Here is a 27,916-nt window from a genome sequence, read left to right as displayed (position 1 = left end):
GGTGCCTCTCCCAGAAAAGTGCCTGTAAACTACGCGGTTCATGTATATCTCAGATGTGGGATCCAGGTTTTCAAGTTTGTTAGGGGATTTTATGCAAAACAATATGCAAATCAAGAGCATTAAAATAAAAATAAAATAATAAAATCCAGCCCTGGTCTTGGGTCACGCACAAGTTAGCGCAAAGCTCGCCCGGATGCTCCGCAGCACCAGTCCAGGAGGAAGGGCCCGGAGGAGGGCTGTGCCGGGGGCGGGACCATGACGTTGAGGTCAAGGCGGGGCCTCCTCCCGTTCCTCCCCCGGCTGCGGCCGCCGCGGCGGTGGCTTTGCATCTCCAAAAGGGGCCCTCTGACTTCTCACTGGGCCAGTCCGGCGCTGGGTGGCGGAGTCCCACACTGCTCCCGCCGGTCTCAGAGCGGGACTCCCTTCTCCCCAGAGTTGTGAGCAACTTTCCCCGCCCCTGGCGCTAAAGTGGCTCGGGGACCGTGGCCGCCGCAGGTGGCTGAGCCCGGGGCCCGGCGGCTCTCTCCACATCTCGGCTGTGCGCTCGCGCAGGTCAAGCCCTCGGCGCGTGCACCGTGGGGGTCCCCGGCGTCGGCTCTGCGGGCGAGATGCCTCTGGGACACATCATGAGGCTGGATCTGGAGAAGATCGCCTTGGAGTACATCGTGCCCTGTCTGCACGAGGTCGGCTTCTGCTACCTAGACAACTTCCTAGGCGAGGTGGTGGGCGACTGCGTGCTGGAGCGGGTCAAGCAGCTGCACTACAACGGGGCCCTGCGCGACGGCCAGCTGGCGGGGCCGCGCGACGGCGTCTCCAAGCGGCACCTGCGGGGCGACCAGATCACGTGGATCGGGGGCAATGAGGAGGGCTGCGAGGCCATCAACTTCCTCCTGTCCCTCATCGACAGGCTGGTCCTGTACTGCGGGAGCCGGCTGGGCAAATACTATGTCAAGGAGAGGTCCAAGGTAGGATGCGTGCGGGCGCCCAGCCTCAGCTACCGCTGCCGGGGACGGGAAACCTTCATCCGGAGTGTTGTGCCTCCTTCGCTGGGCTGCAGCGAACTTTGATTTTTTTTAACCGAGAAGTCAGCTTGCCTTATCTGCCCCCTTGCGTCCCCTCCACCTCCCGGCCCACCTCCTTAGGCAAAAGTCCACGTTAAGGGGCTCAGGTGTGGCATGATGATGAGCTTCTGCTGACTCGGAGAGAAATGCCCTGGTTTTGGTGATGACCGCAGGACAACTGACTTGTGCAGGGAAAAGATATTCCCAACACTGCGACACACATGTCCATGATCCGAAGTGCCTGCTTTAAAGCCACACGGTACTGACCTTCACTGTAGCGAAGGGACACTCTTAACCCTACTAGAGGCAAGTGCAATTTTTGCCTTGTGTTAGATGGCTTGTAGAGTCTGGTAGGGTGGGAAGGAAGAGTCTGATATGTGAAAAGGTAAGACTCCACTTCTGCGTGCAGCCTTTGACCCCTGGCGCCCACAATTTTCTTAGACCCATCAGCCCAACTGAAAATTCTCACCTGGTGCCGAGCCCTACGTCGGTTGGTTGCCTTTCTTTTCCTATACACTCATGGCAAAGTCCACTCAAACTACTTGATAAGGTCCGTGGAGAGAGTGGTGAAGCACCTCTAGGTAGAAACCTCGTTTCTGTTCACAGAGCCGGAAATGGTGCAGTGGGTGGATATGATTTATCTTGGAAATGTTTCCAGGTGTAGATTGGCAGGCAGGCCAATGGGAGGTGGAGACGCCGAGATGGTGCATATACATTGCTTTGGATTAGTTACTCTTGGCTGGGCTGGCTGACTTGGCCTCTTCTTGCTTTAACGATAGTCAAACCCTCTTCCCGGAGCGATTCAGAGTGACTTGCCCTTATGTTGCTGTCTGGTCAAGGGACTCTCAGAATCATTAAAACTTGTTAAGTGCAGCGAGACAGAGCATCCCAGCAGCTGAGGGACCATGAGCATTCACCAATGTGCCACTCTTTGATAATAAATGTATGGTTTCTCAGTGTAGGCTTGGTCTGGGGATAAACTCTTGTAGTCTTCTTTGTCCCCAAAGCTGGAAAGAGCATGCTTATAAAAAAGCAAATGGTCAACTAGAAATATCTGGAAGTGAGGGGCTGGGATGGATGAGTAGCGTGGGGAGCTGCAGACTGCCTGACAAGTGTCCTCATGGATGGACAAAGGGAAGCTTAGGAGAAAGTGCTGGATTCTACATTTGCGTTTGATATGGGAATAGTTCAGTTAGCTGCACTCTGCTGGAGCATGATGGTAGAGGTGTTTTTTTTTTTTTTTTTTTTTTTTTTTTTTTTTTCCATCAGTTCAGTGGTAGACTCGAAGGTCGTCTGCGTTTTGATCAGAGTTCTTTCTGCATTAAATAACCTTGTGATAGCCCTGGGGTTAGCCTCAGTATTGGGAGGTACCTGGAGCTCTAACCTGAAAGGGCACGTGGTTCCTTATCAGTTCTATAAAGTTTCTGACAAGCTTGGGTGTTAAAGAATTTTCTCTCAGTGATTTAGGGATAAGTTCCCCCCTCCGAGGGAGACTGAAATTAATTGATAAGTCATGTCTCTAGCAGAGTTTTAAAATTTATATTCTGATTTAGCTTTGACTTAATGGATGATAGGGGAATCCCAAGCTAGAGTTTAATTCAAAGGGAATGAAAAGAACACTTAGTTGCCAAGGATAAGGAAGCAAGCGCTGTAGAGTTTTCAATCCTAGGTTCTCTTCTGGGCGGACTAAATAACTTTTCAGTTAACTGCATCAGAAGGCGCCTATGGATTGAAAAGAGAAATCTGTCTTACCCACTGAAGAGGCATCTGTCCTTATCCAGATTCTGGCTTTCTCGGCTCTTCCTGCCACAAAGCTCTCATACCCTTTAGAGAGTCCACCTCTAGATTGGGCTATTCCCTGGCTAATTAGAACACACACAGACACAAAACAAAACAAAACCAAAAGAACAGAAAAACACCAAACAAACAAACACCAAGCTTCAACAAACAAACAATGTAGGTTTTTAAAACTGTAACACTTTGGTTGACTTCTGTGAAGACCCGCAGTCCTCCGGCCCTTGCTCTGAGTTGGCTAGGGATACATTGTCAGACACATCCTGTCTATAGGGGCTCCTCGCGTTTCCTTTCTCTTGGCCTGTTGTCTTCCTTACGTGACTTTCCTCCCTGGGTATCCTCATTTTGTGCTGCTTCCCACAGTACTGATATAGATAGACCTAGTTTCCTGCTTAGACTTTCGGGGGAATTTTTTTATTTTCATAAGAGAGAATTGGTACAGATTTTAAACTTACTTATGACTTTTGATTGAGGGAATTTCAAACATACACAAATGTAGATGAACTCCTGCTAGGCGGTTTTAGCAACTGCCAGTTTGTACGTTTAGTTTCGACTGTTTTTTGTTTTAAAATACACTTTAAATTTCTGTGCATTATGCTTATGAATGCATACATCCTTGTTACTTTTTTTTTTTTTTTGACTTGTAAAGGTCATTAAATAATGTGAGTGGAATTGCAAAGATAGTGGGAATAAATTAGAGTATTTACTGGCCCTAAAATTGAAACTGTAGAACTATTAGGTGGTACCTTTTCCTGTCCAAAAAAAGTTGTTATTGGTTAGAATTTGTCTGCTTCTTCTTTGTAGCAAAGTGGGGTTTGGGGTCCCCCTGGGGAAAGCGGTGCCCGTTGTGCCGAGGAGTGTGGCATGGCGCCCCCTAGCCTCAAGTGTGGTCATTGCTTTCCAGCTAGTGCGGGTTATCTGTTACTCCCTTCTGGAGATCTAGACCGTATCCAAGATAAATACTGCTTATAATTTGCTCCTTTTTCTTTGGCTGCCTAGAGCTTGCAAATGGCTGTTTTCCAGAGAACGTGTAATTTTATAGAACCGAATGTCCCTTTGCCTGAAGCATTCAGTGTAGACTCAGAGTTGGGAACTCTAGCAATAATAAATACGTTTTAGTGAGCAGTTGGCACTGCCTGGTCCTCTGCTCAGCCTGTGCTAACGTGCCGATTTCACTCACTGCTCTATGCCACAATCCCAAAGGAACCGAGCACCTAAATAATAGACTGGGAGTCTCTCACAGTCAGGGGCAGAGTGAGGATTGGCATTACTAAGCCTGTTTGAGAAGTCACTTAGATCTTATCCAGTGTAAAATAATAATAATACAAAGGCTTTGGGAGAAAAGACTTTATAATCCATGTAAAATTCTTAGAATTCCCAGCCTCTGTCCTTGTTTAAAGGCTCCGAGTAAAGTCCAAGATTCTATTCCAGGTTTATCTGACTCTGCCTGTGTTCTTAACCATTAGGCTTTCCAGTTTAACGCCCCAAATATGCATGTGTGTCTGTGGGTTTCTGTACAGGACTCCTGTGAGCCAGCTTACACTCACAAATACAGATGAATTGTAGGAGAGTCTAGTTTATAGTTAACTATGTCTCAAGCTATAACACACACACACACACACACACACACACACACACACACACACACTATTGAAGAGGGTCAGTTGAGTGCGTTTGAAGGAATGAAGTGCTGGGTTAGTTTTTCCAGTATTGCTTTTAGGAAAGTATTGCTAGGCCGGTTATTAGGACCCTGACCAGAGCATCTGTGGACAGTGGGGTGACCGGGTTGTATCGTGCGCAGACAGGTCAGTCCTTCCCTGACAATACAGAGGCCTGATGCAACAGGCGGAAGCTGAGGAATAAGAGAAAGGGTGTTGCACGGTGGTGGGCTTGCTCCTCGTGTGGAGCAGCTGTTTGGCCCAGCCTCTGGTCGTGTCCAGAATGCCTGTTACTTAATGGAACTTATCCTGGTTGGAAGTGACTCTAAGCAAAAGTGGGGTGAGGTGCTGAGCCGATCAGATATCTCTCGGGACACAAGCGCAGGAAATGCACTCAGGAGTCTCAGAGGACTGGGGCCGTGAACATGCAGACTTCATATCCAGCGGGTGCTAGCTCTCTGAGTGTTAGGGCCTTTCTCTTTGCTCCTTTGCTTGTGTTCTGTGTTTTTTCCTCTCTCTTCTTCTGTCTGGCGTTCGCTGCTGTTCCACACGTGGTACGAGATGAATTCTTCCAGTGGCTCTTCAGGCTTTAGGTCATGATGGACGGAGACTTGAACACCAGCCCAGAATCTAAGTTTCCATTGCCCTGGAGAAAGCCCAGTTGACTTCACCTTAGCTAGCTTTGGGGCCCTGTGAGCCCTGGTTTGGGGTGCTGGAAGCATTTCGAATCATATGTCACAAATATGGTTGCCAGGGCCTGTGACAGGTGTGATCCTTAGGGAGCAGAGGTTTGTCTGTAGTGTGTCTGCATTAAAGTCTTCAACTGTTGAAGGAAATCATTCCTAGAACACAGCCTGAGTGTGAGGGAAGCCTGTCTTCGGTGAGGGAGAATTCGTCGTGGTCTATGAAGAAACATGCTGTGTAACTACTCAGGAGTCTTCCCTGCTCATGGTGAAGCTAGAAATCAGTGGGCATTAGGTTAGTTTTTCCTTCAGAGGGTAGCTGGTGTCTGGTTGCTCTGTGGCAGACCTTAGCATGGACGGCTGGAGGAAGGAAGAGTGGTGTGTTCATAAGGCCCAAGGAGTGATGTGAGCTTGGGGGGCTGGTCAGCACCAGAGTGGTTGATGTCTCCCCCGACCCCCTTTAGTTTGGTTTTGCTGGTTGAAAAGCCCTCTCTTGCATTCTTCATTCTTTTCTTTGGGTTGTTCTCCCAGCACTCAGGAGGCAGAGGCAGGTGGATCTCGGCGAATTTAAGGCCTCCCTAGTCTACAGAGTGAGTTCCAGAATAGCCAGCGCTGCCCAGTGAGATGTCTCAAAAGTATTTTTTTTTTTATTATTTTTCATTACGTGTATGTGTGTGTAACTGTGTGGGTGTGTGCAGCTGCCTGTAGGTTAGGAGTGTCATGATCTCCTGGAGCTGGAGTTACAGGTAGTTGTAAGCTGTCTTATGTGGCTGATGGAAACTGATCTTGGGTCCTCTGCAAGAGCAGTGTATGCTCATAACAGCTGTGCCATCTCTCCAGCTGTGTGTGTGTATGTGTGTGTGTGTGTGTGTGTGTGTGTGTGTGTGTGTGTGTGTGCAAGAAAGGTTTCTTCCAGGAGAGGACACCTTGAGCAGCTCCTTCACAAGGGACTTGGGGGAACACAAGGTGCCTCCACAGAGAGGCCTTAGCTAGTTGGGGCTGGATCATGTGGCCCAGGACGAGCTGGTGAATTCAGTATTTTATGTGAGATTTGTCAATACAGTTCATACCGAAAACGATAAGCCCCCGTAAGGTGGAATTCTGTTGCTTATCTCTGTGATTGGCTTGGATGACAGGAGCAGTTTCTCTTTCTGTCAGCTGAAACGAAGTTGGTAAATTCTCTTCCGATTCCTGACTCTGGTTAGGAAAACTAGTTTTTTTTTTTTTTTTTTTTTTTTTCAGAATAACAAAGATAGTTTTGCACCCTAGAACTGTATCCTGTGAGCACACCATATATGGGAGACAGTGCCGTGAGCTTTGGAGACTTGCCCTGAGCAGAGCTGTCTGGTGAGCATCTTGACGCCCCTCGGGAGAAGGCTGCTCCACCTGGGCTTTGCTTGCTCAGCCAGGCAGCTTTTGGCTGAACTATCCAGTGCTGGGTAAACCAATGACATTTGACTTATGCCCCTTGAAGAATGAAGCGTCGTGAATGGGTTAGTGCTGTGGGCAAGGCTGTTCGTGTTTCTAAAGTTATCTTAGCCACAGATGTGATGGTCCCCTTGTAGCGGTTCTTGGTGGCTGTTAACTAATGCTGCTCTGTGAGATCCGTGTCTCTTCTGTCTGGTGTTTGCCAAATGCACATGTTCTGACAGTAATGATCGTTCTGATGTCTTCTGCTGGGTATCTGCCAGGGGTGCCCAGTGGGTGGCTGTATCCAGAAGCACTGGAATTGTAAATACAACAGACAGATCATTTGATGATGCCAGACTAAGGAATTCAGCGCTGGCAGATGGCCAGGAACCATTGATTTGGGCATGGATTCCCGGCTCTGTGAGTGCTTGCCAAGTAAGATTAGTGAGCTCGGTTAATTATACATAGGATTTGTACCCCCTTTCTCTCAGTTATTTCTGTCTTAAGCTGGGACAGCACTTTCTTCAGTATCTTGTGATACTGATGTGTGGATGAGTTCCTGCCCACAGTTTTGGTGAACAGGGAGTTTACTTCTGTAAGTCTCTTTTACACCCCCCCTTCCCCCCCTCCCAACCCACCTCAGCCTTACCAACCTGCTGTGCCACACTGTAAAATGTAGCCTCTTGGGTGTTGAATTGGGATTTATTTGGCACCTTGCCCCATGTTCCCTACCTTCAGAACAGTGTTGATACATCCTTGTTCAGTCAAGCCAAGTTTTGATTCTTTAGAAAGCACATTGGTAACGTTTAGAGTAAACGTGTGGTGTGGCTTTGAACTGGGGGCCCCTCCATGGGCGCAGCAGTTTGAGCACTCGGTCCTGAGTTGGCACTGTTTTGTGAAGCAGAGCCTTTAGGAAGGGAGGGGGTCACTGGAGGAGGGTCTTGGAAGTTGGCAGCCCAGCCTCAAATCCTATGTGCTACCAGCTTCCTGGCTGCGGGCAATGGAGCAGCAGCCTCACAGGCCTGCCTTAGCTGACCAGGCTGGACCAAATCCCCTCAAATTTTAATCCAAAAGAAACCCTCCCTACTTTAAGTTGCTTCTTATCAGGTACTGGGTCACATCAACAAGAAAAATAACTAATCAGGGCATCTTTCTCATTATTGTTTTTGCCTTTCAAAACAAAAACAATCCCCAAATATGTATAACTGAAGGATGGGAAAACTCAGTTCTGAGTGTCACTACAATCCGGTTTTGATTTTCACGGCCAAACTTGAGGGTTTTCAGGAGGCTCCTTGGAAGTGTAGTTTGTATATGGTCCTAAGCTTGCCTCTGCTGTTCGATGGTGAGCAATAAAGATGGCATCTTAGCACCCCTGTTCATCTCCCCTGCCTTACACATCCTCCAAACCTCAGGGACTGTGTGCAAAACCAACCCCTCCCCTTGACAATCTGATAGCTTTTTAAAAACCACACAAACCAGCCCCCCCCCCTCCGAACTTTCATATTCATGTTGTTTTATGGGATAATTTGCGTGATTTGAATGGTCCATCACACCCCTTTTTAACCACACAGGCAGGGGCACACAAGATCGTCGGTCGAAACTGGGCTCATTGCGCCTGTTTTATATCTCAGCGGTGGAACCTCAAGTTCTGTGATTTCCTTTCCAACTAGAGTTCTCTTTCTTCACTAGACATCTTTAAGGAAGCAAATCAGGCTGCCTTTGGGTCTCACCTTCTCCGTAACCCCTCTTCCTTGTTTTTGCTAGTAGCTAAAACCCCCACTAATGGTGTTCTCCATTCTTAGAAGCATGGTAGTAACCAGCGCTGTCCCCCTCTCCCTCCCCCTCCCTCTTGTCCACTGTAATAACCCTTTGAACCTCTTGCTGAGACATGCAGGCCTTTTCTGTCTGACCTCAGCTGACCTTTTCACACTTAATCTCCCCGACTGCCTTCATTCCTACACCCTGACAAAGGGATTTGCCAGGCACAGCCAGCTAGCCTCTGCATTGTCTTACACTCCTTACCGCCATGTCCACTAGTGCCTGTCTTGGGAAGTCAGTTTTCTGTCCCCTGGAACTCAATGGGTGGCACAGTCTAGATCACCCCAGGACGTTTATTTGGTTGCCTCTCTTCCATTTAGAAGTTCCTGAATTCAGAGGCCACCGCACTTTGTATATACAGTTCCTTAGGGTTCTAGGTGGTTGGCTTCATTTCATCTTTGAAAGGAATTTTGAATTCAGTGAACGTCAGAGTGTTTAAAAAAAAAAAAAAAGGAGCACATATATTTGCTAGGAGAAAAAGGAGTTTGTATCAGTCTCTCATGGGATGAGCTATGCAGGGCCATTCCAAAGGAGGACCTTAGCCTTGCGAGTTATTTTCTCTCATTGGGAAATTCTGTGCCACACCTCGATCCTGGCGGCTTCCCACAGATCTGCCTCAGAGTAGTAAGACACCAAAACCACACATAGATTCCTCAAGTTCTGGTTCTAGCTCGGCCCCTGGCGAGGCGAGGTCTCTCAGAACATCTCCCACTCCTTTACGAGTGAGTTAGGTATTTGTACATTTTAAATTAAATTTGGGTGCTGTCACTAGGCACCATAATGGAAACCTTCCACTTTATTTCATCTCACCGTGATCTTGGGCAAGCCAATTCTCTTGAGCCCATTCTGTACATCTGTAAAATGGGTACAACATGATATCTGCTCCTCAAATATAAGGAGTCAGATGAAAACGGAGTCTAGATTTCCTACGGAGAAGGAAAATAGTGGATTCGTGAGGCCAGACCACTTGTTCCTAGAGTCAGACTGCAGGTCTGCCTGACAGTTGTCCTCAGAGGAAGAGCCCAGCACAAGACAGCATGCTGGAGAGAAACACCTAGGTGTTTCCTGCACGCTGTAGGACCGGCAGAGCAAAGCCTGTGCAGAAACACCCTAAGAGTCCCTCACTTCCTGCCCTCCACCCCGGCTCCCTAAATTGACTAGTGCACAGCTGACTCCCTTTCACCTTTGAACACTTAGAGTGAGACTTTACACACTCAAGGTTCTGGCATAGAATAGTTGTGGCTCTCAGAGGTTCAGGGCCGGGAGTGCCATTGGCTCTAAGCACACATTCTTGTGTTTCTCTAAACCTACTGAATCAGAAATGCCACGCTCTCTGAGTGATTGACGTGCAGAAGTTTGAGAGCTACCGTGGGAAGTTTATGAGGCATGGTGTTGGGATTTTCCTAGTCCTATTGTTAGCAAGAAAATTAGAGTTCCGTTGATGAAACGCAAGCATATTTATTTGTTGCTAAGGCTAATAGACCAAGCATTTTTAATTTACTTGTGAGATTTTGGGGGAACATCCATGCCTTACACGTCTCTAGCTTTTCTATTACTTGTGCTGATAAACTTCATTTTCCGGAACTATAGTGGGGGTGAAGCTTGGAGTTGATGGTTTCCTCCTTTTCTTGTGAGTCAAGGGGAGAGTAAATCTTCGTGACCACAGGTTAGGAGAACTGAGCAAGAAGAAGGATTCATGGTCACTTTGATGATTGCAAGTCTGAAATAGTGTCTTGTAAAATGTTGAGTCTCCGAAAAATGAGCATCCAACTTTGGACACCACTTAGGAGCCTGGGATCCCTGCCCCCCAACTCTCCCAGTAAGATGCCTAGCTATAGAGGGCAAGAGGAAGCCGAAGTTTGGGACTCACTGCCCTGAAATCTCTTGACTGGAATCAAAGGTACAATTCAGTAGAAATTAGGGTGTGGCTGCCATTTTTCTCCTTCCTGCTTAGGTGTAGAGGTCCTCAATTTTTCCTTTCGGGGCTTGGAGGCTGTGTTTGGTAATTCTGAAGAACTGGGAATCCTTTTTTTTTTTTTTTTAATTGCTTTTTTGTTTGTTTTGTTTGTTTGGGGACAGTCTGGTTGCCTAGGCTGCCTTGAACTCACTATTAGCTAGGAAGGCTGCTGTTGAACTCCGGATCCTGTCCACTTCCCAAGTGCTAAGATTACAGGCTTGGCCCACCATACCCTGCTTCTTCATTGCTTGTCTTGGAGTGGAAGGAAGGTAGTTTCATTCCAGGACCCTCTAGAAAGAACAGCACTGATTTCAGATAACACTTTTCCTCATGTTTTAGAAGTGGTGTTGAGTGGTGTAGAGACCATGCTTTGGAACACTGGCTCACCTACTAAGTCTGACAAACTCAGCACCACTGGCTCACCTACTAAGCTTCGACACATTCAGTACCTTCCTACACTGTCTCTGACTCTCAATTCTCACATTTGTGTTGGTTTTTGCCGTTTTAAGACAGATCTTGCTATGACGCCCAGGTTGGCCTTGAACTGCTGACCGTGGATCTCAGGCTTCTGCTAAATACCAGGATTACAAGTGTGTGGGGTCATACCTGGCAGTTCCCCCCCTGGTCAGATGGAGCCCAGAGCCAGCTCTGAGGAGTTTCAGGGCAATTGAAGTAATGGCTTGATGTGGAGCCAGGCACACTTAACCATGTGGAGCCAGGCACACTTACCTCTAGTTCCCTCACTCAAAACCATGGCGGCATCTCTCCTCCTCTTCCTACCCCTGCCACAGATCCTCCGGATGTCCATCTCTCTCAGAAACCCCCGCCACCCTTTCTACCCCAGTTGGACATCTTCTGGATGTCCGCCCTCCTTTAAGGCAGCAGTCTGCATTGAGTGAATTCTAATTAACGTGACTGTAGCCGGTCTGCGTCTTGTGAATTCTAATGAATGTACTAGTAGTAGCAGAGTTCAGATGTCTCCCCAACTCGCTGGGTGCCTGAGTAGGGAAAATTGGTCTCGTCTCTGGGATTCTTTTACCAGGTGTTTCTCGTTTTCTTTCCAGGGGGAAATGAACTTTTATATTTCCTTAAACATTTTTTTTCTTTTTTTTTTTTTTTCTGAATTGGCCATCTATTATCTGACTTTGAAGCTGGTCTGGGAACCATAGCTTGTACTGATGTGACCCGATAAAGGAAGGTGCTAGAGAGAAGGCTCCAACCTTACAGAATGTGGAAGGAAGGCTAGCTGGCAGTGGACTGGCCCTGGGATAGATGAGTGCTGGGGCGTTCTGAGAGGAGGGAGGGTGTGTGTGGGGGGCTGGCATGGAGGAGGTTGAGGGGCGGCAGCGACCTGATGGTGAGGTTGGCTCTGCCGGAAGGGTGACACAAGCCGAGACAGCAGCCTGGCCACTGTTGCTTTGCCACAGGCTTTAGGCAATTCCCTTTGCCTCCAACTCTGTCCTCAGCTTGTAGTTCACAGACAGCTTCAAGCACACTCGTTTCTTGGTATCTTTTGTAAATTTTTTTTTTAATTGTTTGGATGTTGCCTCTTATGACTTTCTTTCTCTGTGGAAAAGGGTGAAACAAGTATAGTCAGCTCCTTGGTATCTTTAGATTCCATCACTGGGACTGGAAATATTTGAAAGAGATCGGTTCTGCACTAAACATGTCTAGCTCTTTCTGTCCCATCCTACGCCATGCTGTGTCGTCAGCCCTTTGCATAGCATCTACGTTCTATCAGGTGTACGCGAGGGTTTGGGACAGCCATATATATGCAAACACACTGCCATTTTACATGGAGGACTTCGGGGTCCTGAGACTCTAAAGGACGGCTGGCTGTACTTTATATAGAACCGAAGACTTTAGTTCTCTTCAAAAGCATGGGGACAGGCTAGTCAGTCTTTCGCCCTAGAGAGGATTCTTGTTCAGCTTTGGACTTCAGCTTTACTGTCTTCAGCCAGACTGACCTGGTTCAAACACAAGTTACTAAACTCCCGTGTGCCTCCGTTTCTTCTTCTGTGAGGGTGAGTACCCTCCTGATGGGTTCACAGCGAGAATGCAGCCACACTTGGGACACACCCATTGCTGGCAGGGACCTGGTGAGCACTGTATGAGCATTTGTGCCATGACTGAATGTGAGCACTGAGCTTCCTGACTCCACTGCCTTTTGGGTGTGTGTGTGTGTGTGTGTGTGTGTGTGTGTGTGTGTGTGTGTGGTGTCCTTAACTTAGCAGATGCATTTTCCTAAGCACTGACATGCAAATGTAGGTCTCTCCTGTCTAATAAATGTCTTAAAGGCATTTTTGATTGGTAGTTGTGCTATTCTGTGTTAGCTGTTAATAAAGTCTTTTCTTACATTTAAATCACCGTGAATTCCTTCACAGACATTGGGATTAATACAATACAGAAGCATAAAGAGACCCACATACAATTTTCTGGGCAGTCGGCGGTCACAGGTTCCCCTATTGTGTGTGGTCTTTGGGGTCTTGATGTTTGCTTTTTCCGATAAGTCTGTTTTCTCCCGTTAAGGAAGTTGAATGCTGTGAGTTCCATGCCCCACCCCCCCCCCCACATTGCCTTAAGGATGACTAATGTATTTGTTCTCCAGGGATACGTGGTAAACTCTAGGTCCATATGATAACCAGGGTTAATGACTCCCTCTGAGTACGCGTGAGCAGCGTGACTGAGACACAGCTTCTGCTCACCTTCCCAGGAGCCAGGCAGTGAAACAGGTCCTGTGGAAGTGTCACCCGGAAGTGGCAGCTGCAAACATCTGGGCAAAGGCCTTGGGAAGGAGATGGTTAACTGCTTGTCATATTTGTCCTCAAGCTGGAGACTGGCTGATTTTGTCATTGCCAGGAGGAAGCCCCAGCTGAAAGCCTCTTGGTGGCTGGAGATCGATGGGGGAGGAGCCAGGGCTCCCCAGAGTCTGTTCCCTCCTCTGGCTGCCTGGCGGTGTGCTCTCGGGTGTGGGCTGGCTGCCACCCTCACGAAGTGCACGTAGCCCTGTCACTCAGTCATCTCCCAGCTGGCCTTGCGCCAGGCCTCCACGGGAAGGGCTGCTTTCCCAAACCCAAACAGCCTGCATTGATATGTGGATGTTGCCAGGCCTGTTTACTGTGCCTAATTGCAGGACTTAGATGAATCCCCTTCAAGCCAAGGAATTAGCTACAGCTGAGAAAGGAATGATAATTGTCTCTTAAAGTGCTGGTCTTCTGAGAAGTTTCATTGGCTTCTTGGGGAGAGTGACTCCCTCAAAAAATGTCCTGCATGACTTGGGGACGCCCCCTGGAATGGAATCTTGACCAAACACTGTTAGCTTTTACAGTCCTGTGGTCTTCTGTGGTTTTGTGCAAACTTGTGGGCGTATGTGTGTTGTGTGGTGGATGTCTAATGCTCCTGTGAATGGTTTCTCTCAGGGCATGGGATAGGAGTCTATCTCTTTACCATAAAGATCTCAAAAGACTATGGTACCTGGTCCCTGGTCCTCCATCATCAGTAACTCAGAACAAGTAAATAGACGGTTGGTTGCCCAGTTTCCTTTTGCGTAATTGCTGGTGTTTGTTCGTATGATCTGGAAGCGGGGGCCATGTTCACTGAGGGGTGAGTGGCTGGAAAGTGAAGATGGTGAATTATCTGCCTTACCCAGAACAGGAAGGGCAGGCAGACCCACTTCGCCAAAGTGACTCCGCCATTTAGAAATCCCATTTGCAGAAGTCCTGAAGTCCCTTCCTGGTTGCACAGTTCATGTGTAAGGGCACGCACACCATCACGCCGCATTGGCAGTGAGGTTAAGGTGTAGCACAGTGCCCTGGGTGTGTGAGTGCAGGGATGGTGTTGGTTTTAGTGTGAACTTTTGTTCCCCCCTCGGTCTGGCACTTTGGTCTCTAACCAGAGGCACCTGAAGGGAGAAAATGGAAGAGCTTGATCTTAACATCGAACGGATAACAAGCGAGATGTTGAGGTAACTCAGGATGGGTTTGAGCCTTTGCCCGCCTTTGTTCTCTGGGTGCTTGAATCATCGTCTACAGCTCCTTTCTTTACTCATTAGGTGGTTGGGATAAATGTGTAAAAATTCAGAAGCTGGCCCAGTGAGATGGCCTCACCGGGTAAAGGCACTTGCTGTCGCCGCGCTTGACCGGCTGAGTTCCGTCCTTGGGAACCCACGCGGTGGAAGGAGAAAAACCATTCCCACAGGTTGTCCTCTGGCCTGGGTGTGTAGATGTAGGGAATGGCATGTGTCTACACACACACACACACACACACACACACACACACACACACACACACACAAATAAATAAGTTTAAAACCCCATCCTTCAATTCTAAGAATACAAAAAAATATTTCTAAAACCCTTTGGCTGCTCTTTCTTCTTCCCACCCAGACTTTGCTTTCCCATTCAGTGTCATGTGCTGGCTCAGCTGGCACCTACTGTGGACTTTGAATTGGTGACATTTTCTTGAACTTAGGACAAGTTTTGTGTGACTGTTGACATCTTATGAGGAGGCCTTTACATTTCTCTCTCTGTCTCTCTCTCTCTCCTGTCTCTGTCTCTCTCTGTCTCTCTCTTTCTCATGCCTGTTGGCACATTCATGCCATGATGTGCATTGTGGAGGTCAGAGGACAGTTTTTGAGAGTTTGATTTCTCCATACTCCATGTGAGTCCCAAGGACAGAGAGCTTGGGTAGCCTGTCTTGGTGGCAGGCGCCTCTTCCCACCGCCTCCTCTCCTTGGTCTTGAGCCATTTATGTTGTGGGAACTTAATCCTGGTGTCCTTGAGGATTGCAAACCCTTGATGGAGGAGGAAGGGAACAGGGTGGGGATGGGGGTGGAGGAGTGGGGGGAAGGGCGAGAGCTCAGTTCCAGGCCGCTTTGTCATGCCTCTGCATTTAATTTGCGACGGCATTTGGGGTTCTACTCACTGTCAGAGCCAAACAGAGACTGTAATTTGACATGCTGGCTTCAGTTGTCTTTACCTTAAAGAGATGTTTAAAAAGAGAAGTCACAAAAGACTGTGGCTCTCCTGGTTGGTTTTTCTCCCCCTCACTCTGGTCTCTGTGGCGAGATGTTTGCAGAAGGCATTTGGATAGCTGGAGATTTTAATTTTCCTTTTCTAATGGGAGAAATTCCGGCCTAGAGCTGTTGCTAGGCCATGTAGGCCTCTGCACGGTCACTTGCCACCCTTCCCCTGCCTCCGTGTGTCACCTCGTGGGCCCTGCCTAAGCAGGGTGCCTTTACCAGCGCAGGACATGAAGTGTTCAAAGGGTGGCTGGCCCTGCTCACTGTCCACATTCGTTAAAATACGTGCTGAACATAAACCGCTCCAAACCATTCTCTCCAAGTATGGACTTCCGTTCCTCCACCCACAGACCCTACGAACACTGTCACCTCATGTCACCTAGGCCCTTGCCACCTGAATGCCAAAGAGATTGTTTCAAGCCAGGAAACTCAGCTGGGACTTTCACCCACTGGCCTTTTTTTCCCAGGCTAATGAAGGTGTGTGCTCACCTGTATTTTCTCCTGACTCTTGACACATCTAATTCTTGTGGCTGTGCCTTAGGGGAGAGACAGAAAGAGAGAAAGGGTCTCCGTTGGCCCCAATGCAAATGAAAGCAATCCCAGACCTTGCCCTATGACTTTTACAGGGTTTGTTTACTTCAGTCTGCTTTTTTACAGTCCGTTTTTACAGATGTGATAGCCAAGGTACAAAGATATTTAAGCGCTGGTTGACCCTAAACCTGGGCTGTGCTGCGTCCTCGGTATTCTGTGTGCACAATCCGTTTCTTCTCACCCCACATTGTCGCCCTCCTCTTTTCCTCCTCCTCCTTTCAGACAAGGTCTCCTTAACAAAACCATTCTGAATTAAGCAAGTCCTAGGGCCAGAGAGATGGTGCTCAGGGGTTCAGGGTGTGTGGTCCTCTTGCAGGGGACCTGCATCCGATTGCTAGCACCCAGGTCAGGCTGCTGTAAGTCAGTCAGTCCAGCTTCAGTGGGATCTGATGCCTCCTGGCCTCCAACACTGGTCCCTTCACACCCATGTATACATAATTAAACAATAATGTTAAATCTCCCAGAGAGAAAAATTAAAAGAAGCGAATTCTTAAAAAGTTTTCTAATATTTCTGTTTAGCAACTAAGGGGTCTAATTGCGTTAAAGGCTGCAACCAGCTATTGTTAAAGTTCTGCTGTCCTTGGCTCGGCCTTTTGTTCTTAAGATCGTATCTCCTTTTGTTGTCCTGGCTAATCTAAAATTTGTGATCCTTCTCCTGCTTCAGCCTCCTTAGAAACGGAGTAGCAAGTATGAGATACCATGTCAGGCTTCTTGACTAATTGAAAACAATATCTGTGCACTGATTATAAATTTCATAAACAAAATGAGCAATGTTTTAAAATTTGCATAAGACACCACTTTGCATTTTGTGAAGATCAAGCTATACTAAGGAGTCTGACTCTAAAGTGCTCAGCAATAAACTACGTTTTCCTGAAATACATGCTGTGGCTTCTTTTGTTTTCTTTTTGAGGGGCTGGGCATCAGTCCTAGGCGGTCATGCCTGCTGGGTGTGGCTCTATTGCCAGGCTGCACCCCGGGTCTGCGGTGTGATCTACAGAGAAATGCTAAGTTCTCTGTCTGAAAAATCATCGACAGACAGGCTGTTGATGCTGGTTATAACAGTGGCCTGCATCTACAGTCAGGTTGTGGTTCAAGCTTGATAGAGCATCCATTTGGGCCATGGGAGTGGAACTCCAAGGCTTGACCTCTAACCTTGGTTTCTTGTTTTTATAGCTCCCCCTCAGCCCCGAATACCAGCACCATTTTTCTTTTCCGCTAGTGGCATTTATGAAGTAGATTTCATACTTGGATTCTGCTATAGTCTTTCTGTTTGTTCGCTTCTTCTTGCTTGAACGTGACCAGGGAGGGGTCTGAAGCACATATCTCTGGTGCAGAGCCAGCTCGGGAACACCTGGTTCGTTCCTCTCATTTCCTGTTGCTACAGAGCTATGGAGAGGCCTCTGGGGATGGGGGTTTGTGCAGGGGGCCAGAGCAGGGAACAGTGATACATCAGAGAACGTGCAGAATCAGAGAGCGTGCTGATTCATCTGCAAGTGCACATAGGCTTCAGTGATTGTGCCACCGTAGGGACACGGGTGTGCTTTGAAACTGCTGTAGATTTCAAGGATTGGTCAAGTCAGGAAGTTTTTGCCAATAAAAAGCCTATAATAAGTGAGATGCCTTCCTGGTGAATGTCAGTGTTGATCATCATTAAAATGCTCCAGCTCTGTTCCCATAAAACAATAAAGTCTTGCGGCGTTTCCCTCCACTCTGCACTCTGGATCCTTCTCCAGACTTGATGAGGCTTAGATAACAGATCCGATAAACCCATTAGTTTCCGGAGTCTGTTGCTGCCCCGTGCACAAATTGGCACAGACTTGATGACCCATCACTGAGGTTCGCCTCTCAGCGCATCCTTAGCTTCGTAATTTGAGATCCTGGAGAGGACCAGCAGACAGTTGGGAACATGTCCGAGCCAAAACCCGTCTCCTGTCCCCTCTGGCACTCAGCCAGAAACCTCAGTGGTACAATTGGTTAGCAAGGTTGCGGCAGGACCTTTGAGCTTCCTGGGGTTTCCTTCCATTGTTCCAAACGTGATTCACATGACTTCTGGAATCAGAGAGAGGGTGAATTTCACTCTGGCCAGAAAAATGATCTCTTCCTTCCCTAAAACACACGTATACTCACAGTCAAAGGGGTGTCCTAATGGTAAGTCCTTAAGGGATTGTGCCAGCATGTTCTCTCTGTGTGTTTCAGACCTGTAGCAATCAGGGGAGGAGGCATTCATGGGAGTTGTCATTATTTCCTGCTTGTACTTTAATTCAAGCTGAGCTCTGGAGCCTGTTAGTGCTCTGGAAGACACTGCTGTTCTGGGTGTTGAGCTCAGATCTGGTCGTCGCTCTTCTTGGACATCGGAGGACTGTGTTAATCACTTGTCTCACGGCTGTGACAAAATGCCCGACGAAGGCAACACAAGGAAGGAAGGATTTATTTTGGCTCAAGTCCCAGGGCACAGTCCATCTTGGCAGCAGTAGCTCAAAGCAGCTGGTCACATTCCATCCACAGGCAGGAAGCAGAGGGAGCAGAGAGCTGATGCTCAGCTCCTTTGCTCCTTCTGAGTTTGCCAGGCAGTTCGGACAGGTCTTCCCACCTCAACTAACCTAATCTACAAAATCCATCACAGCCATGCCCGGAGATTTGTCTCCGAAGTGATCCTGCATCCTGTCAAATCGACAATCAATATAAACCATGGAACCCGTGCTCCTCCTTACAGGAAAGAGCCTGGGATCACACAGTCGGTTGTAGATGAAGTAGATGGCAGGCATCCAGAGCCCTGACCTTTGCTGGGAGCAGAGCTGTTGTGGAATATAGAGCTATAGCAGGGGCTGACAGCAAGCTTTCTGTTCTTTCTTTTTTCTTTTTCTTTTCTCTGGGATGGTGGGGAAATCAGCAAGTAATTGTGCCCGAATGGCTTTCAGGGTTGGCCCTTACCCTTCTGCCAGCTGCTTCCGGGAACAGGTAATTCCCCATGTGTTGTAGGTGAGTTCATCTGTCTTCTCTCCAGCCAGGCCAGTCACTCCTGTCTGCTCCCAATCAACCTTCCTCAAGTCACCATCTGTCTGGTGCTGCCATCATTGGTCAGATCCTTATTACAGTCACCTCAAAATCCCCCTTTCGGGGAGATGTTCAGGCTAACGGACTAACGTCAGCTCTGCACATGACATCACAGTGGCACTTTCAAGTTTCACAGGCAGGCTGTTGGATTGCTAGCTGTGCAGAAAAGTGAAGTGTGGGACATCTTCTGATTTCAACTTCAAGTTCATTGCAAAGCCAGGCCACTTCTCAGCCATCCAGCATGCAGTGTGCTTGAGGCCCAGCTCTGCTCCGTGTTTTCAGTTGGGAATCAGCTCACCCACTGAACCATCAGTGGCTTAGTTTGGGGCTGTCCTTGACTAGTCGTTTTACTCATGACATAACCTCAGGGAATGTTAAACCAGATCCCCCCAAGTATGTGTGAAGGTAGGCTTTCAAAGAGGAAGAAAGAGCTATTTATCTAGGTAGTATGGGATCAACAAAGAACCATTCATAAGTTCATTGATACACTTGTCAACTTTTAAGTGGACAATGTCTATGTGTCGCGTATTCCTTAGGCGCTAAGATCACACTGGTAAACAAAATAGGGAAAAGCTTTCAGCACCCATTTTCTATTACCAGTTCCAATATTTTCCCTAGATATCCTGAGTCCCTATAAACTATTTTTAAATTACAGTGGTGTCTTGTAATGAGAACAGTTTTATAGATTGTATTTCCCCCTGTAATCGTAATTCTCAGTGGGATTGTTCTATGTGATTTTCTTCTTTTATCGTGTGGGCACACAGGCTGTGTTTGGACAAAGGAGGAGAACCTCAGGTTATCACCCGGTCTGATAATCGTCTAGAACAGCATAAGAGGGGGCTGGAGAGGTGGCTCGGTGGTCAAGAGCACTGGCTGCTCTTCCAGAGGTCCTGAGTTCAATTCCCAACAACCACATGGTGGCTCCCAACCATCTCTAGTGGGATCTGATGGCCTCTTTTGGCATAAAGGCATACATGCAGATAGAGCACTCATAAATACTTTTTGTTTGTTTGTTTGTTTTTGTTTTTTGTTTTTCGAGACAGGGATTCTCTGTGTGGTTTTGGTGCCTGACCTGGATCTCGGGCTGTAGACCAGGCTGGCCTTGAACTCACAGAGATCCACCTGGCTGAGCCTCCCGAGTGCTGGGATTAAATATATTATGCCAGCGCTGCCCAGCAAATAAATAAATCTTTAACAACAGAAAAAAAAAAGAGCATAAGAATTGAGAAATACACTTAATACTTGTATGTATCTTTCCCCCTCAAAGAGGTCTCCCTGTGTCATCTGTGCTGATTGGTTAAGGTCTAACTTTCCACTGACCCTTTACTCCTTTTGGAATTAGACGTGCTCTTTTTGTAAGAAAGTTAAGCATGGTGCATGGTTCCACAGTTGAGGGCACCACTAAACAAGCACAGTTGCTAAGCCCCGCCCCGAGGAGTCTTTCTCTTCTCTTTCCCCTCTAACCTTCCTGCTTCAGCTTCTGAGTGCTGAGATCACATGCATGTGTCCACTATGTCTCCCCCCCCCCATCCCAGGATGCTGATCTTGTGGGGCTCAGATGGGAGCCTGGAACCTGCTTTTTCAAAAAGGAGTATGAAAGAAAGGCAGGCATCTTGTTGATGCCGTGGATGGGTTTCTTTAGAAGGTTCTCAATGTTCTAGACCATGGGAATATTAATGGACCACTTACCCTGCACCAAGCCCTAAGGCATGGCCTGTCTTTTAAGCTTTCATACCAAAACATGGTGGTAGTGTGTTCCCCAAAATATTGTGTACCCTAGTAAACTTATCTGGGGTCAGAGAACAGAACAGCCACTAGATACAGAGGCTAGAAAATGGTGGCACACACGCCTTTAATCCTAGCATTCCAGAGGCAGAAATCCCTCTGGACCTCTGTGAGTTCAATGTCACATTGGAAACAGCCAGGCATGGTGACTCAGGCCTTAAATCCCAGGAAGTGAGGGCAGAAAGCAGAAAGGTATATAAGGCATGAAAAACCAGGAACAAGGCTGGTTAAGCTTTCAGGCTTTTGAGCAGCGGTTCAGCTGAGATCCATTCTGGATGAGGTCTCAGAGGCTTCCAGTCTGAGGAAACAGGATCAGCTGAGGAATTGGCGAGGTGAGGCAGCTGTGGCTCGTTCTGCTTCTCTGATCTTCCAGCATTCACCGCAATACCTGGCTCCAGGTTTGTTTTTATTAATACGACCTTTTAAGATTCGTGCTACACCAAAGGTTACCTCACGCTAACTTTATGTTCTGATAATAATCCAAATTTGTGTACTGTGCATGTCTGCTGTAGGATGAGGCTCTCTAAGCTTTTTCTAAACAGCATCCTTGGGATGTCTCTACAGGCAATGGTGGCTTGCTATCCAGGAAATGGGACAGGTTATGTCCGGCATGTGGACAACCCCAATGGTGACGGCCGCTGTATCACCTGTATCTACTACCTGAATAAGAATTGGGACGCCAAGGTACTGTGCTATAATGGGGGAGGGTGTTGGAGTGGGTTATATAAGCCATAAAAAGTGCAGATCGGGGTGTACTGACAGGAGCATGCCATATCCAATTAGATAAAACATTCAGGCAAACTTTAGGAGAGTCATAGTTTCTAATAGCCCATCTCCACTGTTTTATTTTTTACCTTTCCCATTTGTGGAATTAGTACCAAAGTTGATGAGATTAAAGGCAGTGGCTATAACGTTAATTTGGTGGGGGCGGAGGGAGGGTGATTGTGAAGGTCGGGGGGTTAATGAGGGAGGTAATTCAACATTGGGAGGCAGAGCTGATGTGATTCTCAGCTCAGCATGTAATGTACCCCTTTCCCTCCCAGCAGCAACACTGATAGAATTCCACAAAAAGAGAACTGTGGGACATCAAACGGTCCCTGAGAAGGATTTCCCACATAGTCCTCTTTCTCAGGATGATACAGGGAGCTTTTGTCATTTAGCCTGTGAGTGGCAGAGGTTGTGTGGCAAATTGGTGGATGGTAGTTGGTAGAGATGGAATGGATAGAGAGGTGAGGTTCATGGAACATGGTTTGATCCTTGCATACTGTCTGAAAGTTCAGAATGATGTAGGAGTCTGGGAAATCAGAGAACTTTAGAAGCTTGTTTAGCTTGTGAATTCTGTGCATCTCTGTTGGTTCATAAGTGCAGGCTCTGGCAGGGTAAGGTAACATTGTATCTCTCCTCTCTATTTGGTAGCAAGACTGGAACAGTTCCTTTAGGGAAAAGTGTCTGCTGAGATGCTATGTGAGCAGTTATTGGGCCAACAATAGTAAAGGAGGGAGCATGAAACCAACAGATATTTGAGTTTCTGCCAGTGTTAGATGAGTGTTGTATAGAAACATTGATGTGTGGAGCCTGATTTCTCCCCAGATGATTGTCCCAGCGGGACAAGTAGGTTGTACATATGAAAAGGGAAAAAAGCAGGTGAAGAGAGCGAGAGGTATAGACAGTGTTGTGTACGAGTTCATGGAAGCATCCAGCCAAGGAGGTCAGATGGGCATTTGAAGAACTCAGAGGAATTATTATTGCAGGGGCAGCTGGATGTGGTGAGTGCTTAGACTTAGTATTTGATGGAGCTATGCGATTGCTCAGGATTTGTCTGCTTGCTGTTTTGGCTTGAAGCATTCTGACACGGACAGTTTTGTGTGACGCCCTCTGACTGTGTGCTCTTTTGTGTCTGTGGCCTTCACGGCTGTGGGAGTGGGAAGATGCTGGTCTGAAGTGGATGAGGAGCTGTCGATAGCGAAGTCTGAGATAAGTTTAGCTGAAAGGTATGAGGGGAGAAAATATTCAAACCCACTTAAAGCTGAGGTAGAGGTGGCGTTTCTCTTCGATGGAGCTAACATACCCTTGCTGATAAACTTCGTGTGAGACCAGGAAATAACTAATTCTCTTCTTGGTCTTCAGTTACATGGAGGAGTTCTGCGGATATTTCCAGAAGGGAAATCATTCGTAGCAGATGTGGAACCCATTTTTGATAGACTCCTGTTCTTCTGGTCAGACCGCAGGAACCCACATGAAGTTCAGCCCTCCTATGCGACCAGGTAAGAGCTGGGGCCACAGTTCCTCTTTCAGAACATGTATGAATCCTAGTTCCCTGAGAACTCTTAGAACTCACCTCCTATACTTGGAGGTGCTGGTTGTACCCCAAAACTGATAGGTAAACCTGTTTGGGGTGGTAGAAATTGCAGGGGCTCTTTAGGATTCAGTAATATACAAACCTAACTTCAGTTTAAAGTAACTATTAACTTATTTTCTGTGAGTTGTGCATACTGGTCTCAGTTCCTTAGAATGCTTTTCCCCCTTTACTTCTGTCCCTAACTCTTTCCCTTTAAGGAAAAAAAAAAGAAGCTAACGTTGCTTGGGTGCACTCTAGTGATACCAGCAGTCAGGGGTGTAAGCAGGAAGATTGAGAGTTCAACACGAGCTAAGTGAGACCTAGAGTCAGAACGGTCGAGGAGCAGACAGCAGGGCAAAAACCTAATGGTGGACTAGCCCTGGTTATCACCTGTCAAAAGTTCTGCTCCTCCCAGTGGATTTGCAGTTTGTCAAGCAAATGAAGACCCTTGGGAAAGGAAAGGGTAATTTGTTCTGAATTCATTTCCTTTTGACTCCGGTTGCCCCGGCTGACTTTATCCACGCCATGACAGTTGGATGTTAGAGTTTGCTTGCTCCGTCTGTCCATCCATTCATTCATTCATTTGTGAGACAGAGTTCAGGCTGGCCTGGAACTCACTGTGTAGCAGAGGATGACCTTGAGTATCTGATCCTCCTGCCTCCACCTCCTGAGTGCTGAGATACAGGCATGTGCCGTTGCACACCGTTTTTGTAATGCCAGGACATTATGCACACTATGCAAGCACTCTAGGTTACAATTGAATGTTTTAAAATCCTGTTCTTTCTTTTCTCCCTTCCTTCCTTTCTCTCCTCCTCCTTAGCACGTGGATGTACAGATTTCTAGAGTCAGTGAACATCTTAGAATGGTCTCATCTTAATCTAGAAAGCTCTGATAAAAATATTTATGTCTGCTTCTGCCTCCACTTCTCCGGTATCTCCCAGCAAGCGCTGAGGGCCAGGCAGAGCATAGAGCAATGTAGAGCGGGGCTTGTAGTTGGAGTAGCAGTGAGGTAGGGGACAGCTGAGAAGGGGGCAGTGCTAAACCTTAGCAAGCTTAACTCAAAGCCATATACACAGCCTTCTAGACATCTCCAGTCCCCAGAGACACAGATTTGGTCACACTGTAATGTGCTCTGCACACACAGGCCATTAGTTCTTACCACTGAAGTCCTCTTGTGGCTCGTTTTGTGGGGCTCAATAATAGGACCTTGTTTTGTGGCAGGGTGCTCTTGGTATTTCCTAGTCCCACTGGGACCCATATCATAGGGAAAATATCAGCAAAAGTGTTTAGAAGCTCTTGGGGTTTTTCCTGAAAACTTTAATGAAAACTATTATGGCTAATAATAAAATTTTAAAAATCCAAGCATGAGATAGCTCTAGTTACTGTCTGTTCTGTGGATAGGAAAAAGCAAGTAACAGGACGGTGGAAAGAGCAAAGGCATCAGTACTGAACTGTATCTTTTCACCCATGTCTGAAACGAAAGAGAGCAGGCCTCAAGTTAGAAAGATTCTGTGACTTGTTATCTCCCCTTCTCTGTTCCCTTCCCGTGAGCCTCCGTTCTTTAGCAGGACGAGTCTCCTGCAGTCTTTCCTGTCCAGATAGTATTTCCCACTGCGTCCTTCCCCGTAGACTCACCCGCTGGAGCCCGAGAGCTTCGAGAGCAGGTTCTAATGGGAGTGTTATTGAAGTTCCAATGCCTGCGCTGGCCCGGAACTCATGTGTTACAGGCCGTTTGTACAGACTTGAACCCAAGGGAATGATTTTAAGTGAAAGTGGGAGTGGGCGTCTGATAAGAGGCGGGTTTACAAATGATTCTAATGTGAGCTTCACAGAGTAAACGTAAAGACTTCGGGGTGCTCTAATAGCCTGTGCTTGTCTTTCACAGGTACGCTATGACTGTCTGGTACTTTGATGCTGAAGAAAGAGCGGAAGCCAAAAAGAAATTCAGGAATTTAACTAGTATGTGTCTGATCATTTTCTGTGACTTTAGTTTTTTATATATTACAATACACTGTTTAACCTCAGTTGTAATTTAGCTTCATATATAATGATATCTTGGCTTTCATGCTCCTAAAAAAAAAAAAAAAATCAGAAGGAAATGCAAGGGGCATTCTCCCTTAGGATGCTCACTGATCCTGGTGATGGTTTATAATAGATGGAAATAGCTCATTGTGAATGTTGATGAGTCATGGGCAATATAAAGTTTTGTCCGTGAATTTGGCATTTATACAGAAAATATAGTGGATCCTGGCTGGTTCCAGCAGCTAATTTATGTTGATGTGGGATTTGACTCAGTATAAAATATAAGTATATATAAAGTGGGCTCTTACCAAACCAATGTGACAACATCATTCCTGTCGCCTCCAGCCAGTATTTACAAACCACACTTCTCAGTATCAGTTGCACTAAGTTGAGCATGGTGGAACTAGCACTTTAGAGGCTGAGGCAGGAGGATCATGAGTTTGAGGTCAGCCTGATCTCTACACTAAGACCAGGTCTCCGACTCTCCCATGTCCTGCCTTCCCAGAAAGTTGTACAGATATAGTACTTCTGCCAGACTGGTTTATGAAAAGGTAGATTCCTGGTCCTCCGAATGCAGGAGATTCTGTGTCAGTATCCTTCTTTCTGGTGTCTGCACACCTAAGAACCTTCCAGTGAGAGCTGGAGATGTAGCTCGGAGGTAGAGAGCCTATCTAACACATGGAATGTCCTGGGTGCACTTTTCTGCACTGCCAAATAAATAAATGTATGTTTGTATGAAGAAATGAGTGTAACTTTACCTAACTCATGACATGTTTGACCTCTATGCCTATCAAATGCCAAGGAAGACACCTTTGCAAAGTTCTATCAGGAATCTCAATTTGCTTTATAAAATAGGATGTTGTTTAATAGAGGAGTGTGTGTGTGTGTGTGTGTGTGTGTGTGTGTGTGTGTGTGTGTATGAGAGAGAGAGAGAGAGAGAGAGAGAGATGTGGTGACATAATTCATCAAATTTGACTTCCCTTCCTGACTTCTTCTTTTTTTTTTTCTCCTGTCACCAACCTAGGGAAAACTGAAGACTGACTATGGTATCAACTCCGCTGGCCCCGTTCATAGTAATGGTTCCTGAAATTTTAAGAGTCAAGAGCCAAAGAGTTTCTAAAATCCCCCCTACCGCCTCCATCATTCACATCCCTGTCTTGTTTGTGGTACTTCATGTTTTCTTGCCAGGACTGCGTTGACCTTCAGACACTCTCTTTGCCAGATGAACTCATCAGCTAACTCTAGAAATACCTGCCAACATCTTTATTGGCCAGCGGTTTAACTGATAGATTTGTGGGTACGGCTGTTGAGACAAGACCCCAGGAGCCAAGGAGTGACTCTTATTTGCACTTTATATATACTTCTTGATTTGAAAGGAGGAGTTTTGCAAAACCAACTCATTGGTGACAGATGCCATAAAGAGGCACCCTGAAACCCTAGCAGCAAGAAATGGAAATACATATCATCTCAACAATTTCCAGATATTAACCCAAGACTGGACAGTTACAACAACCTAATGACATTATTACCTCTAGAAAGGGCTGCTGTCACCATGATCAGTGTAGAAGTGTCCCATGGTGGACACGCCTTTTTCCTGGCCCTACCACCTGGACTTTCTAAATCAATGACTTGCTTGTTGAAGATGACACCACCATTATTCTCTATTTTTACTTCTTACTTGGAGAACCTAATTATACAGAGAATAAAACTGGCCATGTAGTTTGGGTTGTTTTTCTGGCATTGAAATTGGAAGTTAAAGGACAGAAATCTTGCTGGTAATTCAGCATTAGCTTCTGCTAACTGTGTGGGCAGAGCAAAGCCTAGTGCTGTGCAATACCCGTGTGTGTGTGTGTGTGTGTGTGTGTGTGTGTGTGTGTGTGTGTGTGTGTTGCACAAGTTGAGAAGAGAGACATGATGGGAAGCATGGGCAATCCCTTCCGTCAGTGTTCCTGTTAACCATTCATGATTAGCAACGACAAAGAGCAGTGTGCTGTGTTCTTGAAAAAGATTGGAAATAAAAAGATCTCAAAGCTGTCAGAGCTCTGCCACATGCCTGCCCCCACCAGCCTTCCCTTAGCTGCCTAGACCCTTGAGAGCAACTGGTTGGTAGTGTGGCTGGACTTGTGAAATTTGCTAGAACTGTGGAAGGTTCTACTCTTGCAGGAAGCAGATGCCACATCCTCTAGAACTCTGCACTTGGCACCTATTTTGTAAAAAAAAAATCCATCCTAGTTTTTGCTTTTACCTCCCCGTTTTTCAAACCTCTTTAATTTCTTGCTAGAATCCCACAAGCAGCACAGACCGGGAAATGTTTTGTGTCATCATGTTCAGATGTACAGACTTTCCAAGAAAGAAGTTGATATTTTTCCTTTAATCATGTTGGAAAGCGCCCAGAAAGACCTTCCATTCCTTCCCACCATGGCTCTGTTTTATTTTATTTAGTATTTTCCACCTCTTCTAACTTACAATGTCATTTCCTTATTTATTATGTTTATTGTCTTGTAGCCTACGATGTCTAGAGTGTTAAGTACAACGAAGACAGGGATTTTGTACATTTCTGATCAATGCAACATATTCCCAGCACCCAACCCAATGCCTGGCATATAGCAAGGACTTAGTAAATACATGCCCAATAAACTCAGTCTCCTCTGTAATGGTTTGATTCACTTTCTTAGTCTTGGGCAAGAAAGGCTTGCTCGATTTTATATCTATGTTTCTAGCATTT

General features: G+C 46.8%; 1 protein-coding gene across 1 annotated transcript; it reads left to right on the top strand.

The window, feature by feature from the left end:
• The first annotated feature begins 255 nt into the window (after positions 1–255).
• Egln3 (egl-9 family hypoxia inducible factor 3) lies at positions 256–27,074 on the top strand. The gene is given in 6 exon segments (XM_036206012.1): positions 256–510; positions 513–965; positions 21,396–21,515; positions 22,959–23,095; positions 25,055–25,128; positions 26,216–27,074. Coding segments are annotated over 6 exon segments (1,056 nt in total). The 3' UTR covers positions 26,233–27,074.
• Positions 27,075–27,916: the final 842 nt, after the last annotated feature.

The sequence above is a fragment of the Onychomys torridus genome, chromosome 14 (assembly GCF_903995425.1).
Source record: "Onychomys torridus chromosome 14, mOncTor1.1, whole genome shotgun sequence".
Classification (NCBI taxonomy): Eukaryota; Metazoa; Chordata; class Mammalia; order Rodentia; family Cricetidae; genus Onychomys; species Onychomys torridus.
Note: the sequence above shows the minus strand (reverse complement) of the source record. Positions and strands in the feature narration are given on the sequence as shown.